Below are 22187 nucleotides of genomic sequence, written 5' to 3'. Positions count from 1 at the left end.
ATCGCTGCAGCTGTACATAGGCCATCTGTAAATAGCCCACCCAATCTACCTACCTCATCCCCATATTGTTTTTATTTACTTTCTGGTCTTTTGCACACCAGTATTTGTACTTGCACATCATCATCTGCTCATCTATCACTCCAGTGTTAATTTGCTAAATTGTAATTACCTCACTACCATGGCCTATTTATTACCTTACCTCCTCATGCCATTTGCACACACTGAATATAGACTTTCTTTTTTTCTATTGTGTTATTGACTGTACTCTTGTTTATTCCATTTGTAACTCTATGTTGTTGTTTGTGTCGCACTGCTTTGCTTTATCTTGGCCAGGTTGCAGTTCTCAATGAGAACTTGTTCTCCACTAGCTTACCTGGTTAAATAAAGGTGAAATAAAATGAAATAATAAACATTTTTTATCTTTTCCAGAACGGGGATGTAGCTCAGTGGTAGAGTGGTCCCAGCGCGCACGACCCACGTGGAGTTCCTGGTCTCCGGCAGCCTCTGGAACTGCCGGTCTGCGGCCAACAAGGCTGAGTTCATCTCAGCCTATGCTACCCTCCAGTCCCTAGACTTCCTGGCGCTGACGGAAACATGGATCACCACAGATAACACTGCTACTCCTACTGCTCTCTCCTCGTCTGACCACGTGTTCTCGCATACCCCTAGAGCATCGAGCCAGCGGGGTGGTGGCACTGGAATCCTCATCTCTCCCAAGTGGACATTCTCTCTTTCTCCCCTGACCCATCTGTCTATCTCGTCATTTGAATTCCATGCTCTCACAGTTACCAGCCCTTTCAAGCTTAACATCCTTATCATTTATCGCCCTCCAGGTTCCCTTGGAGAGTTCATCAATGAGCTTGACGCCTTGATAAGTTCCTTTCCTGAGGATGGCTCACCTCTCACAGTTCTGGGTGACTTTAACCTCCCCACGTCTACCTTCGACTCATTCCTCTCTGCCTCCTTCTTTCCACTCCTCTCCTCTTTCGACCTCACCCTCTCACCTTCCCCCCCTACTCACAAGGCAGGCAATACGCTTGACCTCATCTTTACTAGATGCTGTTCTTCCACTAATCTCATTGCAACTCCCCTCCAAGTCTCCGACCACTACCTTGTATCCTTTTCCCTCTCGCTCTCATCCAACACTTCTCACTCTCCCCCTACTCGGATGGTATTGCGCCGTCCCAACCTTCGCTCTCTCTCCCGCTACTCTCTCCTCCTCCATCCTATCATCTCTTCCCTCTGCTCAAACCTTCTCCAACCTATCTCCTGATTCTGCCTCCTCAACCCTCCTCTCCTCCCTCTCTGCATCCTTTGATTTCCTCTGTCCCCTATCCTCCAGGCCGGCTCGGTCCTCCCCTCCTGCTCCGTGGCTCGACGACTCACTGCGAGCTCACAGAACAGGGCTCCGGGCAGCCGAGCGGAAATGGAGGAAAACTCGCCTCCCTGCGGACCTGGCATCCTTTCACTCCCTCCTCTCTACATTCTCCTCTTCTGTCTCTGCTGCTAAAGCCACTTTCTACCACTCTAAACTCCAAGCATCTGCCTCTAACCCTAGGAAGCTCTTTGCTACCTTCTCCTCCCTCCTGAATCCTTCTCCCCCTCCCCCCTCCTCCCTCTCTGCGGATGACTTCGTCAACCATTTTGAAAAGAAGGTTGACGATATCCGATCCTCGTTTGCTAAGTCAAACGACACCGCTGGTCTTGTTCACACTGCCCTACCCTGTGCTTTGACCTCTTTCTCCCCTCTCTCTCCAGATGAAATCTCGCGTCTTGTGACGGCCGGCCGCCCAACAACCTGCCCACTTGACCCTATCCCCTCCTCTCTTCCCCAGATCATTTCCGGAGACCTTCTCCCCTACCTCACCTCGCTCATCAACTCATCCTTGACCGCTGGCTACGTCCCTTCCGTCTTCAAGAGAGCGAGAGTTGCACCCCTTCTGAAAAAACCTACACTCAATCCCTCCCATGTCAACAACTACAGACCAGTATCCCTTCTTTCTTTTCTCTCCAAAACTCTTGAACGTGCCGTCCTTGGCCAGCTCTCCTGCTATCTCTCTCAGAATGACCTTCTTGATCCTAATCAGTCAGGTTTCAAGACTGGGCATTCAACTGAGACTGCTCTTCTCTGTGTCACGGAGGCTCTCCGCACTGCTAAAGCTAACTCTCTCTCCTCTGCTCTCATCCTTCTAGACCTATCTGCTGCCTTTGATACTGTGAACCATCAGATCCTCCTCTCCACCCTCTCCGAGTTGGGCATCTCCGGCGCGGCCCACGCTTGGATTGCGTCCTACCTGACAGGTCGCTCCTACCAGGTGGCGTGGCGAGAATCTGTCTCCGCACCACGCGCTCTCACCACTGGTGTCCCCCAGGGCTCTGTTCTAGGCCCTCTCCTATTCTCGCTATACACCAAGTCACTTGGCTCTGTCATATCCTCACATGGTCTCTCCTATCATTGCTATGCAGACGACACACAATTAATCTTCTCCTTTCCCCCTTCTGATAACCAGGCGGCGAATCGCATCTCTGCATGTCTGGCAGACATATCAGTGTGGATGACGGATCACCACCTCAAGCTGAACCTCGGCAAGACGGAGCTGCTCTTCCTCCCGGGGAAGGACTGCCCGTTCCATGATCTCGCCATCACGGTTGACAACTCCCTTGTGTCCTCCTCCCAGAGTGCTAAGAACCTTGGCGTGATCCTGGACAACACCCTGTCGTTCTCCACTAACATCAAGGAGGTGACCCGATCCTGTAGGTTCATGCTCTACAACATTCGCAGAGTACGACCCTGCCTCACACAGGAAGCGGCGCAGGTCCTAATCCAGGCACTTGTCATCTCCCGTCTGGATTACTGCAACTCGCTGTTGGCTGGGCTCCCTGCCTGTGCCATTAAACCCCTACAACTCATCCAGAACGCCGCAGCCCGTCTGGTGTTCAACCTTCCCAAGTTCTCTCACATCACCCCGCTCCTCCGCTCTCTCCACTGGCTTCCAGTTGAAGCTCGCATCCGCTACAAGACCATGGTGCTTGCCTACGGAGCTGTGAGGGGAACGGCACCTCCATACCTTCAGGCTCTGATCAGGCCCTACACCCAAACAAGGGCACTGCGTTCATCCACCTCTGGCCTGCTGGCCCCCCTACCTCTGAGGAAGCACGGTTCCCGCTCAGCCCAGTCCAAACTGTTCGCTGCTCTGGCACCCCAATGGTGGAACAAGCTCCCTCACGACGACAGGACAGCGGAGTCAATCACCACCTCCCGGAGACACCTGAAACCCCACCTCTTTAAGGAATACCTGGGATAGGATAAAGTAATCCTTCTAACCCCCCCTTCCCCCCTTAAAAGATTTAGATGCACTATTGTAAAGTGTTTGTTCCACTGGATATCATAAGGTGAATGCACCAATTTGTAAGTCGCTCTGGATAAGAGCGTCTGCTAAATGACTTAAATGTGAAATGTAAATGTAGATGTAGAGTGCGTGCTTCGCATGTATGAGGTCCTGGGTTCAATCCCCAGCTTCTCCATTTAAAATTAGTGCATTGACCCAACTCCTACTTTACAGAATGTTGTAATTCTAAGCAGGAAACAGAGATGTGCTAAATAATTTGGTTTTGTTATCTGAAGAACATGCGTTCAATCCCTGTTCGTACATTTATAGAACAGAAGTGGCATGGTTGCCAACTTTTATGGCGTCATATTCAAAAACTGAAGTTTATGGGTTCGATCCCAGTCTGTACCTGGTTTAAGAATTGCTGCTATCATTTCCTTGTAGTTTCAATGGAGTGGTGTATATAAAAAGTACATTGTATTGATATTGCATTTTATCTGCAAATGAAATGGGATTGAATCTCAGAGGGGGAGTGCATGCAAAATATGTATGAGGTCCTCGGTTCAATCCCAAGATTCTCCACTGAGTTTATTTGTGTGCCAAATTCACATTTACACAACTACTACTTTCCAGAATGTTGATAAATAAGTTACACCTTAGAGTGGCATGGTGGCCAAGTGGCAAGGTGTCGGTCTCGTAAACCGACACCGACTTTTATTGGAGGACTTTGCAGAAAAAGCAAGTTGTGTCAATATGGCAACACAGTTATTATAGTAAGGGGATGTATCTCTATGGTACAGCCAGAACTTTACATGTATGCGGTCCAACGTTAATCCCCAACTTCTCTGTTGACTGTATTTACTTGTTAAATTAGCTTTTGTACAACTCCCACTTTCCAGAATGTTGACATTCTAAGAAGGAAATAGATATGCTAAATCATCTGTTTCTGTAAACTGAAGCACATGGGTTCATCCTTGTTCGACGTTTATGGAAGATAGCTGATATTATGTAAATGTACTTTCATTAGAACAGTGTAAAGAAAAGGTACATTGTATTGATATGACCACTGCGACCTGTATGGACTCGTCGGCTGGCCCTCGCTACCTATTCGTCACCAGACCCACTGGCTCCAGGTCATCTATAAGTCTATGCTAGGTAAAGCTCCGCCTTATCTCAGCTCACTGGTCACGATAACAACACCCACCAATAGCACTCGCTCCAGCAGGAATATCTCACTGATCATCCCCAAAGCCAACACCTATTTTGGCCGCCTTTCCTTCCAGTTCTCTGCTGCCAATGACTGGAACGAATTGCAAAAATCGCTGAAGCTGGACACTTATATTTCCCTCACTAACTTTACACATCAGCTATCTGAGCAGCTAACCGATCGCTGCAGCTGTACATAGCACATCTGTAAATAGCCCACCCAATCTACCTACCTCATCCCTATATTGTTTTTATTTACTTTCTGCTCGTTTGCACACCAGTATTTCTACTTGCACATCATCATCTGCTCATCTATCAATCCAATGTTAATTTGCTAAATTGTAATTACTTCGCTACTATGGCCTATTTATTGCCTTACCTCCTCATGCCATTTGCACACATTGTATTTTGACTTTCTTTTTTTTCTATTGTGTTATTGACTGTATGCTTGTTTATTCCATTTGTAACTCTGTGTTGTTGTTTGTGTTGCACTGCTTTGCTTTATCTTGGCCAGGTTGCAGTTCTCAATGTGAACTTGTTCTCCACTTGCTTACCCGGTTAAATAAAGGTGAAATAAAATAAAATAAGATTTTTTTTTTTTCTCTCTCCCAGAACAGGGATGGAGCTCAGTGGTAGAGTGCATGCTTCACATGTATGAGGTCCTTGGTTCAATCCCCAGCATCTCCATTTAATATTTTTGCACTGACCCAACTCCTACTTTACAGAATGTTGTAATTCTAAGCAGGAAACAGAGATGTGCTAAATAATTTGGTCTTGTTATCTGAAGAACATCCCTTCAATCCCTGTTCGTACAATTATAGAACAGAAGTGGCATTGTTGCCAACTTTTATAGCGTCATTTTCAAAAACTGAAGTTCATGGGTTCGATCCCTGTCTGTACCTGGTTTAAGAATTGCTGCTATCATTTCATTGTAGTTTCAATGGAGTGGTGTATCTAAAAAGTACATTGTATTGATATTGCATTTTATCTGCAAATGAAATGGGATGGAAGCTCAGAGGGGGAGTGCATGCAAAATATTGTTAGGGTTTAACCAACTATTTGTTTGCATAACCTATATAATAAAATTAGTTGTGGTGCATAACTTATGAATACTAATGCTAAACATGAGAGGTTTATATTGTATTAACATAGATTGAGCGACATATAATAGACATGACTAACTGGAGGGTTGCTGGCTAGTAGTGTAGGCTGAGTAGACTCGTGACACACACACACAATGCCTGGTTGTGGGGCCGCTCATGGACATGTGAGGAACTGATAGAGGGGAGAATGGCTGTGGCACAAGAACAGGCACTGTCCTTGGGTGTTTGACTCTCGGGTACACACACGAAGATAAGCTAGAAGACAACTATGCTTGGCAACAAAGATGCGTCTAGAGGCTGGGACCAGCCTGCACGCCAACAATAGGCTGGAGTAAGTCTAAACCACACCCAAGCCTCTACTATGACAGGCCCTCAGGGAGAGGGAACTATGTCTGTCAAGAAGTATTTAAGGAAGAACTTATGATGTCATTTCAGTTCTCTGTCTGCCCTGCGAGGTGTTACAGTGAACCCGTATATACGAACATTGCATTTATCACTATTTACTTAGCTTAATAAACAGCTGTGAAACAGTACTAGAGACCAGAGTTTCTCTTTGTCCTGACACCAGATTCGAATTGACGCAACCTAACATGATGACCCCGACGTGATCTGCTGTAGGGACTTCGCTGGAACTTGTCCGGCCAATTGGCCATCGCTGTCGTCGGACGGTGTGTTTCACAAATCCTGACCGGTCAACTAAAAAGGTAAGCAGACACCTATTGTGAATAACTGAAGTTCTGCACATTGGCTATTTCCAAATTCACCTGTTTGATGTAAGTGACCAATTTTTATTTTAACATATACAAATTGGTTGAAGTATGTATTAAACATTTGGAGTTTGATTAAGTGATAAATGCATTGTTGACAACCGGTTAAACAGTAATGCACGTGACCTATTAAGAACTGTGATGAATGATATGTATTAGGTAATATGATGTGTGTGTGTGGTTAACCTCTTACAAGGACCCTTACGAGGACCTGTAGATATTGATCATATTTCAGGCTAGGGTTCGGGTACTAGATACTAGGTATCGGTTTGAATGTGGTTGATAAATCTGACTATCAACGGGACTATGTGAAGTTTGGGAGGCCAACCCAATCGTGTGAATGTAGTACATTGGATATTAGACAGCGATCTGAATATCTGGTTTGAGTGTTTAATATATCGGTTATCCAGTAATGCTTTACAGGGTTGATCATCTTATAGAGAAGGTTCAGGATTAGTTCGATTCCCAGGACGAGGTCCTTTACGAGCTCCTATACAAAGAGGTATAGGCTAGGTTTTAGGCTAGGTTCCAGGTTATATTTGGGGGTTTACCGTGTGAGTGTATTTTGATTCCCTGGACGAGGTCCTTTACGAGGTCCTATACAAAAAGGGTATGGGCTAGGTTCTAGGCTAGGTTCCAGGTTATATTGGGTTTTACCGGGTGGGCATAATACATTGTTAAAACAGGTCTAGAAATTAGCGGGGTAAAATAGATCATAGGAAGGGAGACATAATTCCTCTGTGGAAAAGGTAACGTGAGAATGGGGGATATTGAACCAGAACAGGTGTTGAAAACTTTGAAAGCGACTCTCGAAAGGAATGGTGGTCGCGATGGGAAAGAATGGAAGAGGAGAGGCAAAAAATGATATAAGGGATGGCTAAAATAAGGTAGTATTAATGCACCCAATGGACTCCCAGTCGACGGGGAGCCCGGTAGAATATTGGAAACGCTAAAACGAAAAACATACACAACCTGTTCCGAGTGGAAGCAGGAGGGGGAAGCGCATAAAGGAGGTGCAGGAATTTACGGGAGATGAGCGATACATGGAGTTAATTTTATTTTACACGGACGATGCACATTAAACACAGTTGTGTATAATGGCAGGGTATTCCTAGCAAACAGAATGGGCCTGTTTGCAGACAAACTGAAGGGGTTTTAAGGTTTTAAGCAATCTTGGGTCAAATTAGTCAAATAGTACATTAAAATATGGGGTTTCATAGATTGGAAGTAAAATATTTTATCCAAGGGTAGTGTATGTTCAATTAAAGTACCCAGAACCGTTGAGGAAGTTTAAAACAAATTATTAATGATTTGAGGAAGTACAGTGGAGTTATTATTAGGTTTTGTTTGTGGCTAACGTTTGGGTTTCTGAATCGGTGTAGTATAAGGAATGATGACCAAATGTTCGTGGTTATTTTATGGAAAAAGGAGCGCTTAGCTTTTTGGGAAAAATACCTAGGGACAGGATATCTTAAAGGGGTATACACACATGGCATTTTGGAAGTTTGGTTTTCTGAGTTTTAATAAACACATGAAATTATTTTGATAGGGAATGTTCTGGGAACCTGGGATACAAAATGTAGATACAGTTCTTAGCTTTAATTTGTTTAATGTAGTAAGAAACACGGTTCTGAAAGGGTGGTATGACTTTTGACCCCTCTGGTGACTTTTCCTGTGTGGTCTGATCAGCCACATTGAAAAGCCATTTGGATGGTGAATTAAAGGTCATTGGTGATATTGATTGTAAGGGAATTTGTAGAACTGATAATTATGATGGAGTTAAAGTTCTTAGACACAATTGATAATTTGAACCAATGAGAAGACTAAAAGGGCAAAGCCTTAGACTAAGGGTAGGCTTCCTTAAGTCTATTTCCGTAGAACAATAAGGGTACAATAATGTTTCTTGGTGGAGTAAATCAGATTAGTCATTTTGATCTGATTATGTTATTTGAAAATATTTTGACCAGTAGCAGGGGTATTATTTACATGATCTAGATACGTTTATTTTTCCTTAGGAAGTCAGCTGTGGTTGAAAGCAGTGTAAGAGATTTAACAAAACAAGGCTGTGGAATTGATATAATAGTATTATATTTTGTTGTGAATAAGTTTAATAATGGTAGACTTAGGTCAACAGGACAGGGATATATGACATCTGTAGGTGATCTAGGATCATTGAGGGTATTGTGATACATTTAAGTAGATATGCAATATCTAGACAGGTAGATTTTTCTAAAGTTCAGGAGTGCAACCAAGGAGACAATGAGACATTTAGTCAATATTTGGAAACAACCCAGATTTGATACTTTCTGTTATGAGAAAAAGCTGGAGACAGATAGAAGGGCAGACGGAGAGATCCTCCCCTGCACTGCTGAAACCTTGAGGGTTGGGGAGTAGCAGGAAGAAAGGAGGGGGGCCAGCAGGAGTAGATAGGAAGAGAATTTGGTTCACTTAGCTCTAGGATATTAATTCATGGAGAGACTATCGGCTCCGTTGGCAGGCATGTATTTTAGTTTTGATTTTAAGTTTATGTTTGGTAAATTCGCTAGGAGGAGATATGATCATTTTGTTGAAAGTAATTGTTACCCTAACTAAAAGGACAATGAAAGCTTAGTTGGTTTCAGGTGTTAGACACTGAACCATTGCCCAGACACTATTCTGCACAGTAGGCCGAAATAGTAGCATTGACTCGAACCGGTGAAATAAGAAAGGAGAGAAAAGTTACTATTTACACAGACAAGCACATAGACATTTAAAACCATACAAAACAGCACAGATACATCTTAAAGAAGATAAAACACTTGACAGAGAATTGTTACAGAATAGCCGAGGATGAAGGCCCCAGGGAGAATTGGACATGTGGAAAATAAAAGGGGGCAATCCTACAAGAGAAGGGCTGACATAAGGATAATTTGTTTAGATATGCAGCAATATTGATACATGGCTTGAGCCATGTATAAATAGGGGGAGTATGGTAGAGCAGACGATAGAACATGTTAGGATAATTACTTAAACAAAAACATTTTTTGTAGAATATCCATTCCAATATTTGGAAATGGACTTAGTGAACTATTCCAAATTGAGGGGAAGAAGGGGTGTTTAACAATAATAGATAAGTATAGCAAATGGGTAGAAGCATTCCCAACTTACTTGGTGGACATGATTATGGTAGCTAGAATATTAGGTCAAGATATTATCCCTAGAGTTGGTTTACTAGGATCTATCTCTTTAAAGGATGGATGACATTTTAGCTAATCAGGTAGAGCCTATAGAATGCCAGAGTTAGAGATACCAGAACAGGTAGACATAGACGTTGAAGTAATACTAACAGAACACATGAGAATACTGTTTGTTAACCAAACCCGTATGTCCAAGAATTTGTGTCCAACAGGTGAATTAGAGGAGAAGGTGATTCACTCAATCCAACCAGGAGACTGGGTGTGGATCCAGTCCCGGAGGAGAAAAGACGGGAAGCAGCCCTGTTGGGAAGGCCCATACCAGGTTCTGTTAAACCATTGCCTTTGCCATTAGAAAAGCTGAGAGAGTCACTTGGGTCCACGTTATCCACTGCAAGAAGGTATGTACACATATGAGCACTGCTGATCACACACAGAGTTAGGAGAAGAACCGAGTACCAACAGGGTCCGGGAGTTACTTCCTTAACCTCTTACATCTAGACGTTCCGCTAGCGGAACACCTGCTCCAATATCCAATGATAGGCGTGGCGCGAATTACAAATTCCTCAAAAAACCCAAAACTTCCATTTTTCAAACATATGACTATTTTACACCATTTTAAAGACAAGACTCTCCTTTATCTAACCACACTGTCCGATTTCAACAAGGCTTTACAGCGAAAGCAAAACATTAGATTATGTCAGCAGAGTACCAAGCCAGAAATAATCAGACACCCATTTTTCAAGCTAGCATATAATGTCACATAAAACAAAACCACAGCTAAATGCAGCACTAACCTTTGATGATCTTCATCAGATGACACGCCTACGACATTATGTTATACAATACATGCATGTTTTGTTCAATCAAGTTCATATTTATATCAAAAACCAGCTTTTTACATTAGCATGTGACGTTCAGAACTAGCATTCCCACCGAACACTTCCGGTGAATTTACTAAATGACTCACGATAAACGTCCACAAAAAACATAACAATTATTTTAAGAATTATAGATACAGAACTCCTTTGTGCAATCGAGGTGTCCGATTTTAAAATAGCTTTTCGGTGAAAGCACATTTTGCAATATTCTCAGTAGATGTAAAAAGCTGGTATTTGATATAAATATGAACTTGATTAAACAAAACATGCATGCATTGTATAACATCATGTCCTAGGGTTGTCATCTGATGAAGATCATCAAAGGTTAGTGCTGTTTACTCCCAGCACTTTTGTTTACTCCCAGCACTTTAATAAAATCCTTTGCGCTCTTGAATGGAATCTCACACCCGTTTACATTGATATCCCCAACAAACATTATTTCAGTCTTCTCTATATTAACTTTAGCACCCGATGCCTTGCCATATATATCTATGATCCCCATAATGCTTCCAATACTTTCTATATCCTTCACAGTACAAGTAGTGTCATCAGCGTACTGATGTACAACACTGACACCACCACCTGGGATTCCAACACCCCTTACTTCTTTATTACTATTTATCAATGTAGCTAACGGTTCTGTAGAAACACTGTACAGCAGAGCTGACAAAGGACAGCCCTGCCTTACTGACCTCTCCACAGGGAAAGTATCTGTTAACACTCCGTTACATTTAACACAACTTTTAGCCCCACTATACAACAGGTTGATCCAAGATACAAACTTTGGCCCAAACCCAAACCTCTCCAAAGTCTGTAATAAAAAGCTGTGCTCCACTCTATCGAAAGCTTTGTTAAAGTCCAAACTTAAAACTATACCACCTTCATTTTTCATTTGATTAACAACATCCCTAATTGTACAAATGACATCTGCAATATCTCTTCCAGGTATGCCGTAGGCTTGTGTTGATTCAATAATACTCCCAATCACCTTTTTCATCCTATTCGCTAACACTTTAGTCAGTATCTTATAATCCGAATTTAGAAGGCTAATAGGCCTATAATTTTCTAACTTTAATCTACTGCCCCTATTTTTGAATAAGATCGTTAACATTCCAGTTGACATAGACTCAGGGATTTCCTTATTCTCTTCCATATAATGAAACACCCTCACTAAAATGGGTGCCAAAATATCTACAAAGACTTTATAGAACTCATTTGTTAAACCATCCAAACCCGGACTTTTATTACCTTGCGTGCTAACAATTGCTTCCTTGATTTCCATAATCGAAATCTCTTCATCACACATCATTCTATCTGCCTGCGATACTTTGGCACTAATTGTATCCAACACTTTTACAACACACACTTTATCTACATCATTCTTTTTGTAAAGATTTCTGTAAAAGGTTTCAACTGTCTCTAAGATCCCAACAAAATCGTTTACCTTTACACCTCTTTCATCTTCCAACTCTACAATGTAACTCTTAGTTTGTTTTCTTTTTCCAGACCCCAAAAAAAGGATGTACATTTCTCTCCCTCCAAAGCGTACTGTGCCCTGCTCCTAACAATAGCACCCAAACATTTATTTTTTTCATAACGACCCAGCTCTGCATGGATTTTCAAATAATTCACAACATCATAGTCTGGATCCGTATCAGCCTTTTCAAGTTCATGCAACATCCTATTCCTAAGCATTATTTCTTTCTGCTTATCTAAACGGTTATGATTTTTTGCGTACCTAATACTCCTATTTTTTACTTTTACTTTCACTTCCTCCCACCATAAACACACATTCTCTTTTAACAGTACATTAGACATTTCATCATTAATACATTCAACAATTTCATTTCTATATCCTTCCTCCTTTAACAGACTGGCATTTAAACACCAGACACCTCCCCCTCTCCTCTCCACACCAAAACCCATTTGAAATGACATTACTGCATGATCACTATATGCTGTAAAGGTATATGACACCTTCTTAACATTCTGCACCAATTCTTGTTTTGCTAGACATAAATCAATTCTGCTTTGTTTTAATTCCTTTAGAACCACCTGCCTTCTAGAGAATACTCTTCTGTTTGGATTTTCAGCCCTCCATATATCTACTAGATTCTCCTCATTCATAAGTTTCCATAATGCATTTCTAGAAGAGTCATATCTGAATTTAGCACAACTAGAGGCATCCATTCTACTACACCTCACATTAAAATCTCCTATCAGTATACAGTTTTCTGAGCACAGTGTTTTTAATTTGTGAAACATTTCTCTCCTTTCAGATTCAATGTTTGAAGCATAAACATTAATTAAACGAAAAACTACATTTTGAACTTCAAATTCAATTACAATAAGTCTGCCATCATTGTCAGCATATATTTCTTTTACATTTTGCACCACATCATTTTTTATCAAAATAGCCACACCACATGTTTTATCCCCTCCATGACTACAAAAAATTTAATCTGACCATTTACTCTTAATCTCCTGCATTTTGGAGTCTGTCCAATTGGTCTCTTGAAAACACAACATGTCTGCCTTAACCTGTTGGGTCTAGGGGGCAGCATTTGCACGTCTGGATAAAAAAAATGTACCCGATTTAATCTGGTTACTAATCCTACCCAGTAACTAGAATATGCATATACTTATTATATATGGATAGAAAACACTCTAAAGTTTCCAAAACTGTTTGAATGGTGTCTGTGAGTATAACAGAACTCATTTGGCAGGCAAAACCCTGAGACATTTTCTGACAGGAAGTGGATACCTGATGTGTTGTATTGACTTTAAAGCTATCCCATTGAAAGACACAGGGGTTTAGGAATATTTTGGCACTTCCTATTGCTTCCACTAGATGTCACCAGCCTTTACAAAGTGTTTTGAGTCTTCTGGAGGGAGATCTGACCGAACAAGAGCCATGGAACGGTGATGTCCCATTAGACACCTGGCGCGCTACTTCATGTTGGGTACCCTCGTTCCAATACGTTATAAAAGACTATGCATTCGTCCACCTTGAATATTATTCATGTTCTGGTTAAAAAAGGCCCTAATGATTTATGCTATACAACGTTTGACATGTTTGAACGAACGGAAATATATTTTTTCCCCTCGTTCATGACGAGAAGTCCGGCTGGCTTACATCATGTGCTAACGAGACGGAGATTTTTGGACATAAATGATGAGCTTTTTTGAACAAAACTACATTCGTTATGGACCTGTGATACCTGGAAGTGACATCTGATGAAGAGAATCAAAGGTAATGGATTATTTACATAGTATTTTCGATTTTAGATCTCCCCAACATGACGTCTAGTCTGTATCGCAACGCCGTATTTTTCTGGGCACAGTGCTCAGATTATTGCAAAGTGTGATTTCCCAGTAAGGTTATTTTTAAATCTGGCAAGTTGATTGCGTTCAAAAGATGTAAATCTATAATTCTTTAAATGACAATATAATATTTTACCAATGTTTTCTAATTTTAATTATTTAATTTCTGACGCTGACTTGACTGCCGGTTATTGGAGGGAAACGATTTCCTCAACATCAATGCCATAGTAAAACGCTGTTTTTGTATATAAATATGAACTTGATAGAACTAAAAATGCATGCATTGTCTAACATAATGTCCTAGGAGTGTCATCTGATGGAGATTGTAAAAGGTTAGTGTATCATTTTAGCTGGTTTTATGGTTTTGGTGACCCTGTCTTTGACTTGACAAAACATTACACACAACTCTTGTAAATGTACTGTCCTAACATACTCTAAATTTATGCTTTCGCCGTAAAACCTTTTTGAAATCGTAAAACGTGGTTAGATTAAGGAGATGTTTATCTTTCAAATGGTGTAACATAGTTGTATTTTTGAAAAATTTGAATTTTGACATTTATTTGGATTCAAATTTGCCGCTCTTGAAATGCACCTGCTGTTGATGGAGTGCACCACAGGTGGCACGCTAGCGTCCCACCTAGCCCCAAGAGGTTAACAGACACTAATACCTGCTCAAATTTGCTCATGTTTTAAAACTGTTACCATTTAGGGATGCGACTGTAATCATTATGAATGTGTGCAGAAGTATAATCAGAGCCAAACAAGTCCTTAAAAATCCTACTTTTTCTTTTTTCCAAAACCCATCATCTCCCTGGTTTTCGACAATGACCTCTTATTTTTTACAAACAACTGAAGATCCTCACTATCTATTTCATCATCCGTCTCTTTATTTGGATTTTTGGGGGGATCGGCGGGGAAGCCTTTTGAAAAGTGCGCTTTAACAGTGCCCGTGACTTCAGTGGACCCAGCCCACTCTTTGGTGTAATTTTTACACAGGCTTAAAGCTGGCTCAGGCACCTGAGAAGCACCTTGCACCATCTCTACCTGTGTATGTCTTTCACCCATCATGTGCTGCTGTTCCACCTTGTCAGCAGCAGAGACTAAAACGGCGTCTCGTGCTTTGCCAGGAGACATTACAGGCTCTTCAAGCTTATCTGCCACTGTCTCTGGAGTCACACTCTCCATGTCACTCTCATCCTCCCTCTCCATAGGCACACTCCCCTCTTCCTCAGACGTGAGGTCCATTGTTTGCAAAAGTAAGTGATTTTCTCCCTTATTACAGCTACATCTAACTTTAGGTCTGTCACACATTTTGCACACATTTCCTATGTTCCGACATTCTCTGGCATAATGCCCTTGTTCACTACATTTGTGGCATGTGAATTCCGGACATTCCTTAAGTATGTGCCCCGGCTGAATACATAATCTACATACCTTCACTTGATTGTCGTGGATTACACGAAAATATTCAAATCCCTCGACAGTGTTAAATTTAGTAGAATATGGCAAGGATTGCACATTGTCTGTAAACTTTACCTTGCAAAATCTTGTCCCATCTACAATGTCCGTTCCTGGCCACATCCTCCTCTTGATTGGCGTGGTCGCCTTCACCTTCCAGCCTTTTAGTTTCTCTTCTATCTCCTCATCCGTAATGTATGCGGGCAAGTTCAAAAAGGACACCACCAGCTCATCGTTCCCTAGTTCTTTAGCCATGATTTGACAGTTCTTTATCTTTAGCCCGTCTATTAGTCTTTCTTTTCCATTTACATGAGACATTGTTACTTCATACTTATTCCCGTCTTTCATTCGACATCCCAGTATTGTTCCGCAAACTTCCTTTATTCCTCTCAGCAATTCCATCGTTGTTATTTTCCCTTCTCCACTTATTTCCACGTTCACCGTCAGTTCCTTCTCATATGTTCTTTTTTTCAGTTCTTCGTTTAACATTCTGATTTCACTGTTGTCCTTTCTCGTCGTCGTTTGTATTCTTGATGTCGAAGCCATGTTGTCCGTCCGGTTATTTTAAGCAATATCCCCCAAACAGCTCACGCTGATGGGGGACAATAGCAAAAACGTTTCACAGAAACTTCACTACAGTCACTCACAAACTTTCAAACTTATAAGTCAACTAGACCTCCAAAAAAAACGATATTCTCTCTCAAGCACTCAGACACCTGCTTCTCTTCCACTTCCTGAAACTCCAAAAAGGGGCGTGTGAAGCGAACGTGATAACCACTACACCACAGAACCTACTGCTACAATTAGCTGCAAGGAGTAAACCGAATTTTAAAAATATTCATGTCACGTATTCGAATTTCCAAAATAAGGGATTAATGAAATTCTTTGTTAACACTATGGTACTTCTTGAATGTGTCAATGAGCGTTGTTTCCGACTGGTTTCGAACCAGGGACCTTTCGCGTGTGAAGCGAATGTGATAACCACTACACTACAGAAACTGCTGTAACACTTATCTGCAAGGAGTAAAACGAATTTTACTGATATTCATGGCACGTGTTCAAATTTCCAAAATTAGGCATTTATGAAAATAACTATTCTCTTTTAAAAGTACTGTACGTGTCAAAGAGCACTGTTTCCACCCAGTTTCGAACCGAGGACCTTTCGCATGTTAAGCGAACGTGATAACCACTACACTACAGAAACTGCTTCAACAATTATCTGCAAGGAGCAAATCGAATTTTACAGATATTCATGGCACGTGTTCAAATTTCCAAAATTAGGCATTTATGAAAATAACTATTCTCTTTTAAAAGTACTGTACCTACTGCACGTGTCAAAGAGCACTGTTTCCTCCCCGGTTTCGAACCGAGGACCTTTTGCGTGTTAAGCGAACGTGATAACCACTACACTACAGAAACTGCTGCTTGATTTTCCTGCAAGAAGTAAACCGAATTTTACAGATATTCATGGCACGTATTCGAATTTCCAAAATAAGGCATTTATGAAAATAACTATTCTCTGTTAATAGTACAGTACCTACTGCACATGTCAAAGAGCACTGTTTCCTCCCAGTTTCAAACTGAGGACCTTTAGCGTGTAAAGCGAACGTGATAACCACTACACTCCAGAAACTGCTGCTTGATTTTTCTGCAAGGAGTAAACCGAATTTTACCGATATTCATGGCACGTATTTGAATTTCCAAAATAAAGAATTCATGAAATTTTCTGTTACCACTATGGTACTTCAGAATGTGTCAATAAGCGTTGTTTCCGCCCGGTTTCAAACGAGGGACCTTTCGCGTGTGAAGCGAATGTGATAACCACTACACCACAGAAACTACTGCTACAATTAGCTGCAAGGAGTAAACCGAATTTTAAAAATATTCATGTCACGTATTCGAATTTCCAAAATAAGGGATTAATGAAATTCTTTGTTAACACTATGGTATTTCTTGAATGTGTCAATGAGCGTTGTTTCCGACTGGTTTCGAACAAGGGACCTTTCGCGTGTGAAGCGAACGTGATAACCACTACACTACAGAAACTGCCGTAACACTTATCTGCAAGGAGTAAAACGAATTTTACTGATATTCATGGCACGTGTTCAAATTTCCAAAATTAGGCATTTATGAAAATAACTATTCTCTTTTAAAAGTACTGTACCTACTGCACGTGTCAAAGAGCACTGTTTCAAAGAGCACTGTTTCCGCCCGGTTTCGAACCGAGGACCTTTTGTGTGTTAAGCGAACGTGATAACCACTACACTACAGAAACTGCTTCAACAATTATCTGCAAGGAGTAAATTGAATTTTACAGATATTCATGGCACGTGTTCAAATTTCCAAAATTAGGCATTTATGAAAATAACTATTCTCTGTTAATAGTACAGTACCTACCGCACATGTCAAAGAGCACTGTTTCCTCCCGGTTTCAAACTGAGGACCTTTCACGTGTAAAGCGAACGTGATAACCACTACACTACAGAAACTGCTGCTTGATTTTCCAGGCAAGAAGTAAACCGAATTTTACAGATATTCATGGCACGTATTCGAATTTCCAAAATAAGGCATTCATGAAATTTTCTGTTACCACTATGGTACTTCAGAATGTGTCAATGAGCGTTGTTTCCGCCCGGTTTCGAACCAGGGACCTTTCGCGTGTGAAGCAAACGTGATAACCACTACACATCAGAAACTACTGCTACAATTAGCTGCAAGGAGTAAACCAAATGTTAAAAATATTCATGTCACGTATTCAAATTTCCAAAACAAGGGATTAATGAAATTCTTTGTTAACACTATGGTACTTCTTGAATGTGTCAATGAGCGTTGTTTCCGCCTGGTTTCGAACCAGGGACCTTTCGCGTGTGAAGCGAACTTGATAACCACTACACTAAAGAAACTGCTGTAACACTTAACTGCAAGGAGTAAAACGAATTTTACTGATATTCATGTCACGTGTTCAAATTTCCAAAATTAGGCATTTATGAAAATAACTATTCTCTTTTAAAAGTACTGTACGTGTCAAAGAGCACTGTTTCCGCCCGGTTTCGAACCAAGGACCTTTCGCGTGTTAAGCGTACGTGATAACCACTACACTACAGAAACTGCTTCAACAATTATCTGCAAGGAGTAAATCGAATTTTACAGATATTCATGGCACGTGTTCGAATTTCCAAAATAAGGCATTTATGAAAATAACTATTCTCTGTTAATAGTACAGTACCTACTGCACATGTCAAAGAGCACTGTTTCCTCCCGGTTTCAAACTGAGGACCTTTCACGTGTAAAGCGAACGTGATAACCACTACACTACAGAAACTGCTGCTTGATTTTTCTGCAAGGAGTAAACCGAATTTTACCGATATTCATGGCACGTATTCGAATTTCCAAAATAAAGAATTAATTAAATTTTCTGTTACCACTATGGTACTTCAGAATGTGTCAATGAGCGTTGTTTCCGCCTGGTTTCGAACCAGGGACCTTTCGCGTGTGAAGCGAACTTGATAACCACTACACTACAGAAACTGCTGTAACACTTATCTGCAAGGAGTAAAACGAATTTTACTGATATTCATGGCACGTGTTCAAATTTCCAAAATTAGGCATTTATGAAAATAACTATTCTCTTTTAAAAGTACTGTACCTACTGCACGTGTCAAAGAGCACTGTTTCCGCCCGGTTTCGAACCGAGGACCTTTCGCGTGTTAAGCGAACGTGATAACCACTACACTACAGACACTGCTTCAACAATTATCTGCAAGGAGTAAATCGAATTTTACAGATATTCATGGCACGTGTTCAAATTTCCAAAATTAGGCATTTATGAAAATATCTATTCTCTGTTAATAGTACAGTACCCAACGCACATGTCAAAGCGCACTGTTTCCTCCCGGTTTCAAACTGAGGACCTTTCACGTGTAAAGCGAACGTGATAACCACTACACTACAGAAACTGCTGTAACACTTATCTGCAAGGAGTAAAACGAATTTTACTGATATTCATGGCACGTGTTCAAATTTCCAAAATTAGGCATTTATGAAAATAACTATTCTCTTTTAAAAGTACTGTACGTGTCAAAGAGCACTGTTTCCGCCCGGTTTCGAACCAAGGACCTTTCGCGTGTTAAGCGTACGTGATAACCACTACACTACAGAAACTGCTTCAACAATTATCTGCAAGGAGTAAATCGAATTTTACAGATATTCATGGCACGTGTTCGAATTTCCAAAATAAGGCATTTATGAAAATAACTATTCTCTGTTAATAGTACAGTACCTATTGCACATGTCAAAGAGCACTGTTTCCTCCCGGTTTCAAACTGAGGACCTTTCACGTGTAAAGCGAACGTGATAACCACTACACTACAGAAACTGCTGCTTGATTTTTCTGCAAGGAGTAAACCGAATTTTACCGATATTCATGGCACGTATTCGAATTTCCAAAATAAAGAATTAATTAAATTTTCTGTTACCACTATGGTACTTCAGAATGTGTCAATGAGCGTTGTTTCCGCCTGGTTTCGAACCAGGGACCTTTCGCGTGAGAAGCGAACTTGATAACCACTACACTACAGAAACTGCTGTAACAATTATCTGCAAGGAGTAAAACGAATTTTACTGATATTCATGGCACGTGTTCAAATTTCCAAAATTAGGCATTTATGAAAATAACTATTCTCTTTTAAAAGTACTGTACCTACTGCACGTGTCAAAGAGCACTGTTTCCGCCCGGTTTCGAACCGAGGACCTTTCGCGTGTTAAGCGAACGTGATAACCACTACACTACAGACACTGCTTCAACAATTATCTGCAAGGAGTAAATCGAATTTTACAGATATTCATGGCACGTGTTCAAATTTCCAAAATTAGGCATTTATGAAAATATCTATTCTCTGTTAATAGTACAGTACCCACCGCACATGTCAAAGCGCACTGTTTCCTCCCGGTTTCAAACTGAGGACCTTTCACGTGTAAAGCGAACGTGATAACCACTACACTACAGAAACTGCTGTAACACTTATCTGCAAGGAGTAAAACGAATTTTACTGATATTCATGGGACGTGTTCAAATTTCCAAAATTAGGCATTTATGAAAATAACTATTCTCTTTTAAAAGTACTGTACGTGTCAAAGAGCACTGTTTCCGCCCGTTTTCGAACCAAGGACCTTTCGCGTGTTAAGCGTACGTGATAACCACTACACTACAGAAACTGCTTCAACAATTATCTGCAAGGAATAAATCGAATTTTACAGATATTCATGGCACGTGTTCAAATTTCCAAAATTAGGCATTTATGAAAATAACTATTCTCTGTTATTAGTACACTACCTACTGCACATGTCAAAGAGCACTGTTTCCTCCCGGTTTCAAACTGAGGACCTTTCACGTGTAAAGCGATAACCACTACACTACAGAAACTGCTGCTTGATTTTCTTGCAAGAAGTAAACCGAATTTTACAGATATTCATGGCACATATTCGAATTTCCAAAATAAGGCATTCATGAAATTTTCTGTTACCACTATGGTACTTCAGAATGTGTCAATGAGCGTTGTTTCCGCCCGGTTTCGAACCAGGGACCTTTCGCGTGTGAAGCGAACGTGATAACCACTACACATCAGAAACTACTGCTACAATTAGCTGCAAGGAGTAAACCGAATTTTAAAAATATTCATGTCACGTATTCAAATTTCCAAAACAAGGGATTAATGAAATTCTTTGTTAACACTATGGTACTTCTTGAATGTGTCAATGAGCGTTGTTTCCGCCTGGTTTCGAACCAGGGACCTTTCGCGTGTGAAGCGAACTTGATAACCACTACACTACAGAAACTGCTGTAACACTTAACTGCAAGGAGTAAAACGAATTTTACTGATATTCATGGCACGTGTTCAAATTTCCAAAATTAGGCATTTATGAAAATAACTATTCTCTTTTAAAAGTACTGTACCTACTGCACGTGTCAAAGAGCACTGTTTCCACCCGGTTTCGAAACGAGGACCTTTCGCATGTTAAGCGAACGTGATAACCACTACACTACAGAAACTGCTTCAACAATTATCTGCAAGGAGTAAATCGAATTTTACAGATATTCATGGCACGTGTTCAAATTTCCAAAATTAGGCATTTATGAAAATAACTATTCTCTGTTAACCTGTTGGGGCTAGGGGGCAGTATTTTCACGGCTGGATAAAAAAAACGTACCCGATTTAATCTGGTTACTAATCCTACCCAGTAACTAGAATATGCATATACTTATTATATATGGATCGAAAACACCCTAAAGTTTCTAAAACTGTTTGAATGGTGTCTGTGAGTATAACAGAACTCATTTGGCAGGCAAAACCCTGAGACATTTTCTGACAGGAAGTGGATACCTGATGTGTTGAATTACCTTTAAGCCTATGCCATTGAAACACACAGGGGTTGATTAATGTTTTGGCACTTCCTATTGCTTCCACTAGATGTCACCAGCCTTTACAAAGTGTTTTGAGTCTTTTACTGTGAGATCTGACCGAACAAGAGCCTTGGAACGGTGATGGCCGATTAGACTTTGGCGCGCGAGTTCATGTTGGGTACCCTCGTTCCAATACGTTATAAAAGAGAATGCATTCGTCCACCTTGAATATTATTCATGTTCTGGTTAAAAAAGCCACTAATGATTTATGCTATACAACGTTTGACATGTTTGAATGAACGTAAATATATTTTTTCCCCTCGTTCATGACGAGAAGTCCGGCTGGCTTAGATCATGTGCTAACAACACGGAGCTTTTTGGACATAAATGATGAGCTTTTTTGAACAAAACTACATTCGTTATGGACCTGGGATTCCTGGAAGTGACATCTGATGAAGAGAATCAAAGGTAATGGATTATTTACATAGTATTTTCGATTTTAGATCTCTCCAACATGGCCGTTTGTCTGTATTGCAAAGCGTATTT

At 40.9% G+C, this 22187-nt stretch overlaps 1 protein-coding gene and 16 non-coding genes across 17 annotated transcripts; all 17 read right to left on the bottom strand.

Moving 5' to 3' along the window:
• Nucleotides 1-12222: 12222 nt before the first annotated feature.
• Nucleotides 12223-16031, bottom strand: LOC123728682 (uncharacterized). Its single transcript, XM_045700635.1, has 2 exons — nt 14440-16031; nt 12223-13000 (listed from the first exon to the last, which is right to left on the bottom strand). Exon 1 carries the CDS (start codon nt 15785-15787, stop codon nt 14561-14563), a length of 1227 nt encoding a protein of 408 aa, XP_045556591.1. The 5' UTR covers nt 15788-16031; the 3' UTR covers nt 12223-13000; nt 14440-14560.
• A 136-nt stretch (nt 16032-16167) lies between these two features.
• On the bottom strand, nt 16168-16240 carry trnav-cac (transfer RNA valine (anticodon CAC)). The gene has a single exon. It is a non-coding gene; the product is annotated as a tRNA-Val (tRNA).
• Nucleotides 16241-16372: 132 nt separating this feature from the next.
• trnav-aac (transfer RNA valine (anticodon AAC)) lies at nt 16373-16445 on the bottom strand. The gene has a single exon. It is a non-coding gene; the product is annotated as a tRNA-Val (tRNA).
• A 141-nt stretch (nt 16446-16586) lies between these two features.
• On the bottom strand, nt 16587-16660 carry trnav-aac (transfer RNA valine (anticodon AAC)). The gene has a single exon. It is a non-coding gene; the product is annotated as a tRNA-Val (tRNA).
• Nucleotides 16661-17007: 347 nt separating this feature from the next.
• trnav-cac (transfer RNA valine (anticodon CAC)) lies at nt 17008-17080 on the bottom strand. The gene has a single exon. It is a non-coding gene; the product is annotated as a tRNA-Val (tRNA).
• A 134-nt stretch (nt 17081-17214) lies between these two features.
• On the bottom strand, nt 17215-17287 carry trnav-cac (transfer RNA valine (anticodon CAC)). The gene has a single exon. It is a non-coding gene; the product is annotated as a tRNA-Val (tRNA).
• Nucleotides 17288-17443: 156 nt separating this feature from the next.
• Nucleotides 17444-17516, bottom strand: trnav-aac (transfer RNA valine (anticodon AAC)). The gene has a single exon. It is a non-coding gene; the product is annotated as a tRNA-Val (tRNA).
• Nucleotides 17517-18071: 555 nt separating this feature from the next.
• trnav-cac (transfer RNA valine (anticodon CAC)) lies at nt 18072-18144 on the bottom strand. The gene has a single exon. It is a non-coding gene; the product is annotated as a tRNA-Val (tRNA).
• Nucleotides 18145-18276: 132 nt separating this feature from the next.
• On the bottom strand, nt 18277-18349 carry trnav-aac (transfer RNA valine (anticodon AAC)). Its single transcript has one exon. It is a non-coding gene; the product is annotated as a tRNA-Val (tRNA).
• Nucleotides 18350-18696: 347 nt separating this feature from the next.
• trnav-cac (transfer RNA valine (anticodon CAC)) lies at nt 18697-18769 on the bottom strand. The gene has a single exon. It is a non-coding gene; the product is annotated as a tRNA-Val (tRNA).
• A 141-nt stretch (nt 18770-18910) lies between these two features.
• trnav-aac (transfer RNA valine (anticodon AAC)) lies at nt 18911-18983 on the bottom strand. Its single transcript has one exon. It is a non-coding gene; the product is annotated as a tRNA-Val (tRNA).
• Nucleotides 18984-19329: 346 nt separating this feature from the next.
• trnav-aac (transfer RNA valine (anticodon AAC)) lies at nt 19330-19402 on the bottom strand. The gene has a single exon. It is a non-coding gene; the product is annotated as a tRNA-Val (tRNA).
• Nucleotides 19403-19749: 347 nt separating this feature from the next.
• On the bottom strand, nt 19750-19822 carry trnae-cuc (transfer RNA glutamic acid (anticodon CUC)). The gene has a single exon. It is a non-coding gene; the product is annotated as a tRNA-Glu (tRNA).
• Nucleotides 19823-19963: 141 nt separating this feature from the next.
• Nucleotides 19964-20036, bottom strand: trnav-aac (transfer RNA valine (anticodon AAC)). Its single transcript has one exon. It is a non-coding gene; the product is annotated as a tRNA-Val (tRNA).
• Nucleotides 20037-20796: 760 nt separating this feature from the next.
• trnav-cac (transfer RNA valine (anticodon CAC)) lies at nt 20797-20869 on the bottom strand. The gene has a single exon. It is a non-coding gene; the product is annotated as a tRNA-Val (tRNA).
• A 134-nt stretch (nt 20870-21003) lies between these two features.
• Nucleotides 21004-21076, bottom strand: trnav-cac (transfer RNA valine (anticodon CAC)). Its single transcript has one exon. It is a non-coding gene; the product is annotated as a tRNA-Val (tRNA).
• Nucleotides 21077-21217: 141 nt separating this feature from the next.
• Nucleotides 21218-21290, bottom strand: trnav-aac (transfer RNA valine (anticodon AAC)). The gene has a single exon. It is a non-coding gene; the product is annotated as a tRNA-Val (tRNA).
• Nucleotides 21291-22187: the final 897 nt, after the last annotated feature.

Source organism: Salmo salar, chromosome ssa18 (genome assembly GCF_905237065.1).
Source record: "Salmo salar chromosome ssa18, Ssal_v3.1, whole genome shotgun sequence".
Classification (NCBI taxonomy): Eukaryota; Metazoa; Chordata; class Actinopteri; order Salmoniformes; family Salmonidae; genus Salmo; species Salmo salar.
The sequence above is the reverse complement of the archived record's forward strand: the minus strand, read 5'-3'. Positions and strand labels throughout refer to the sequence as shown.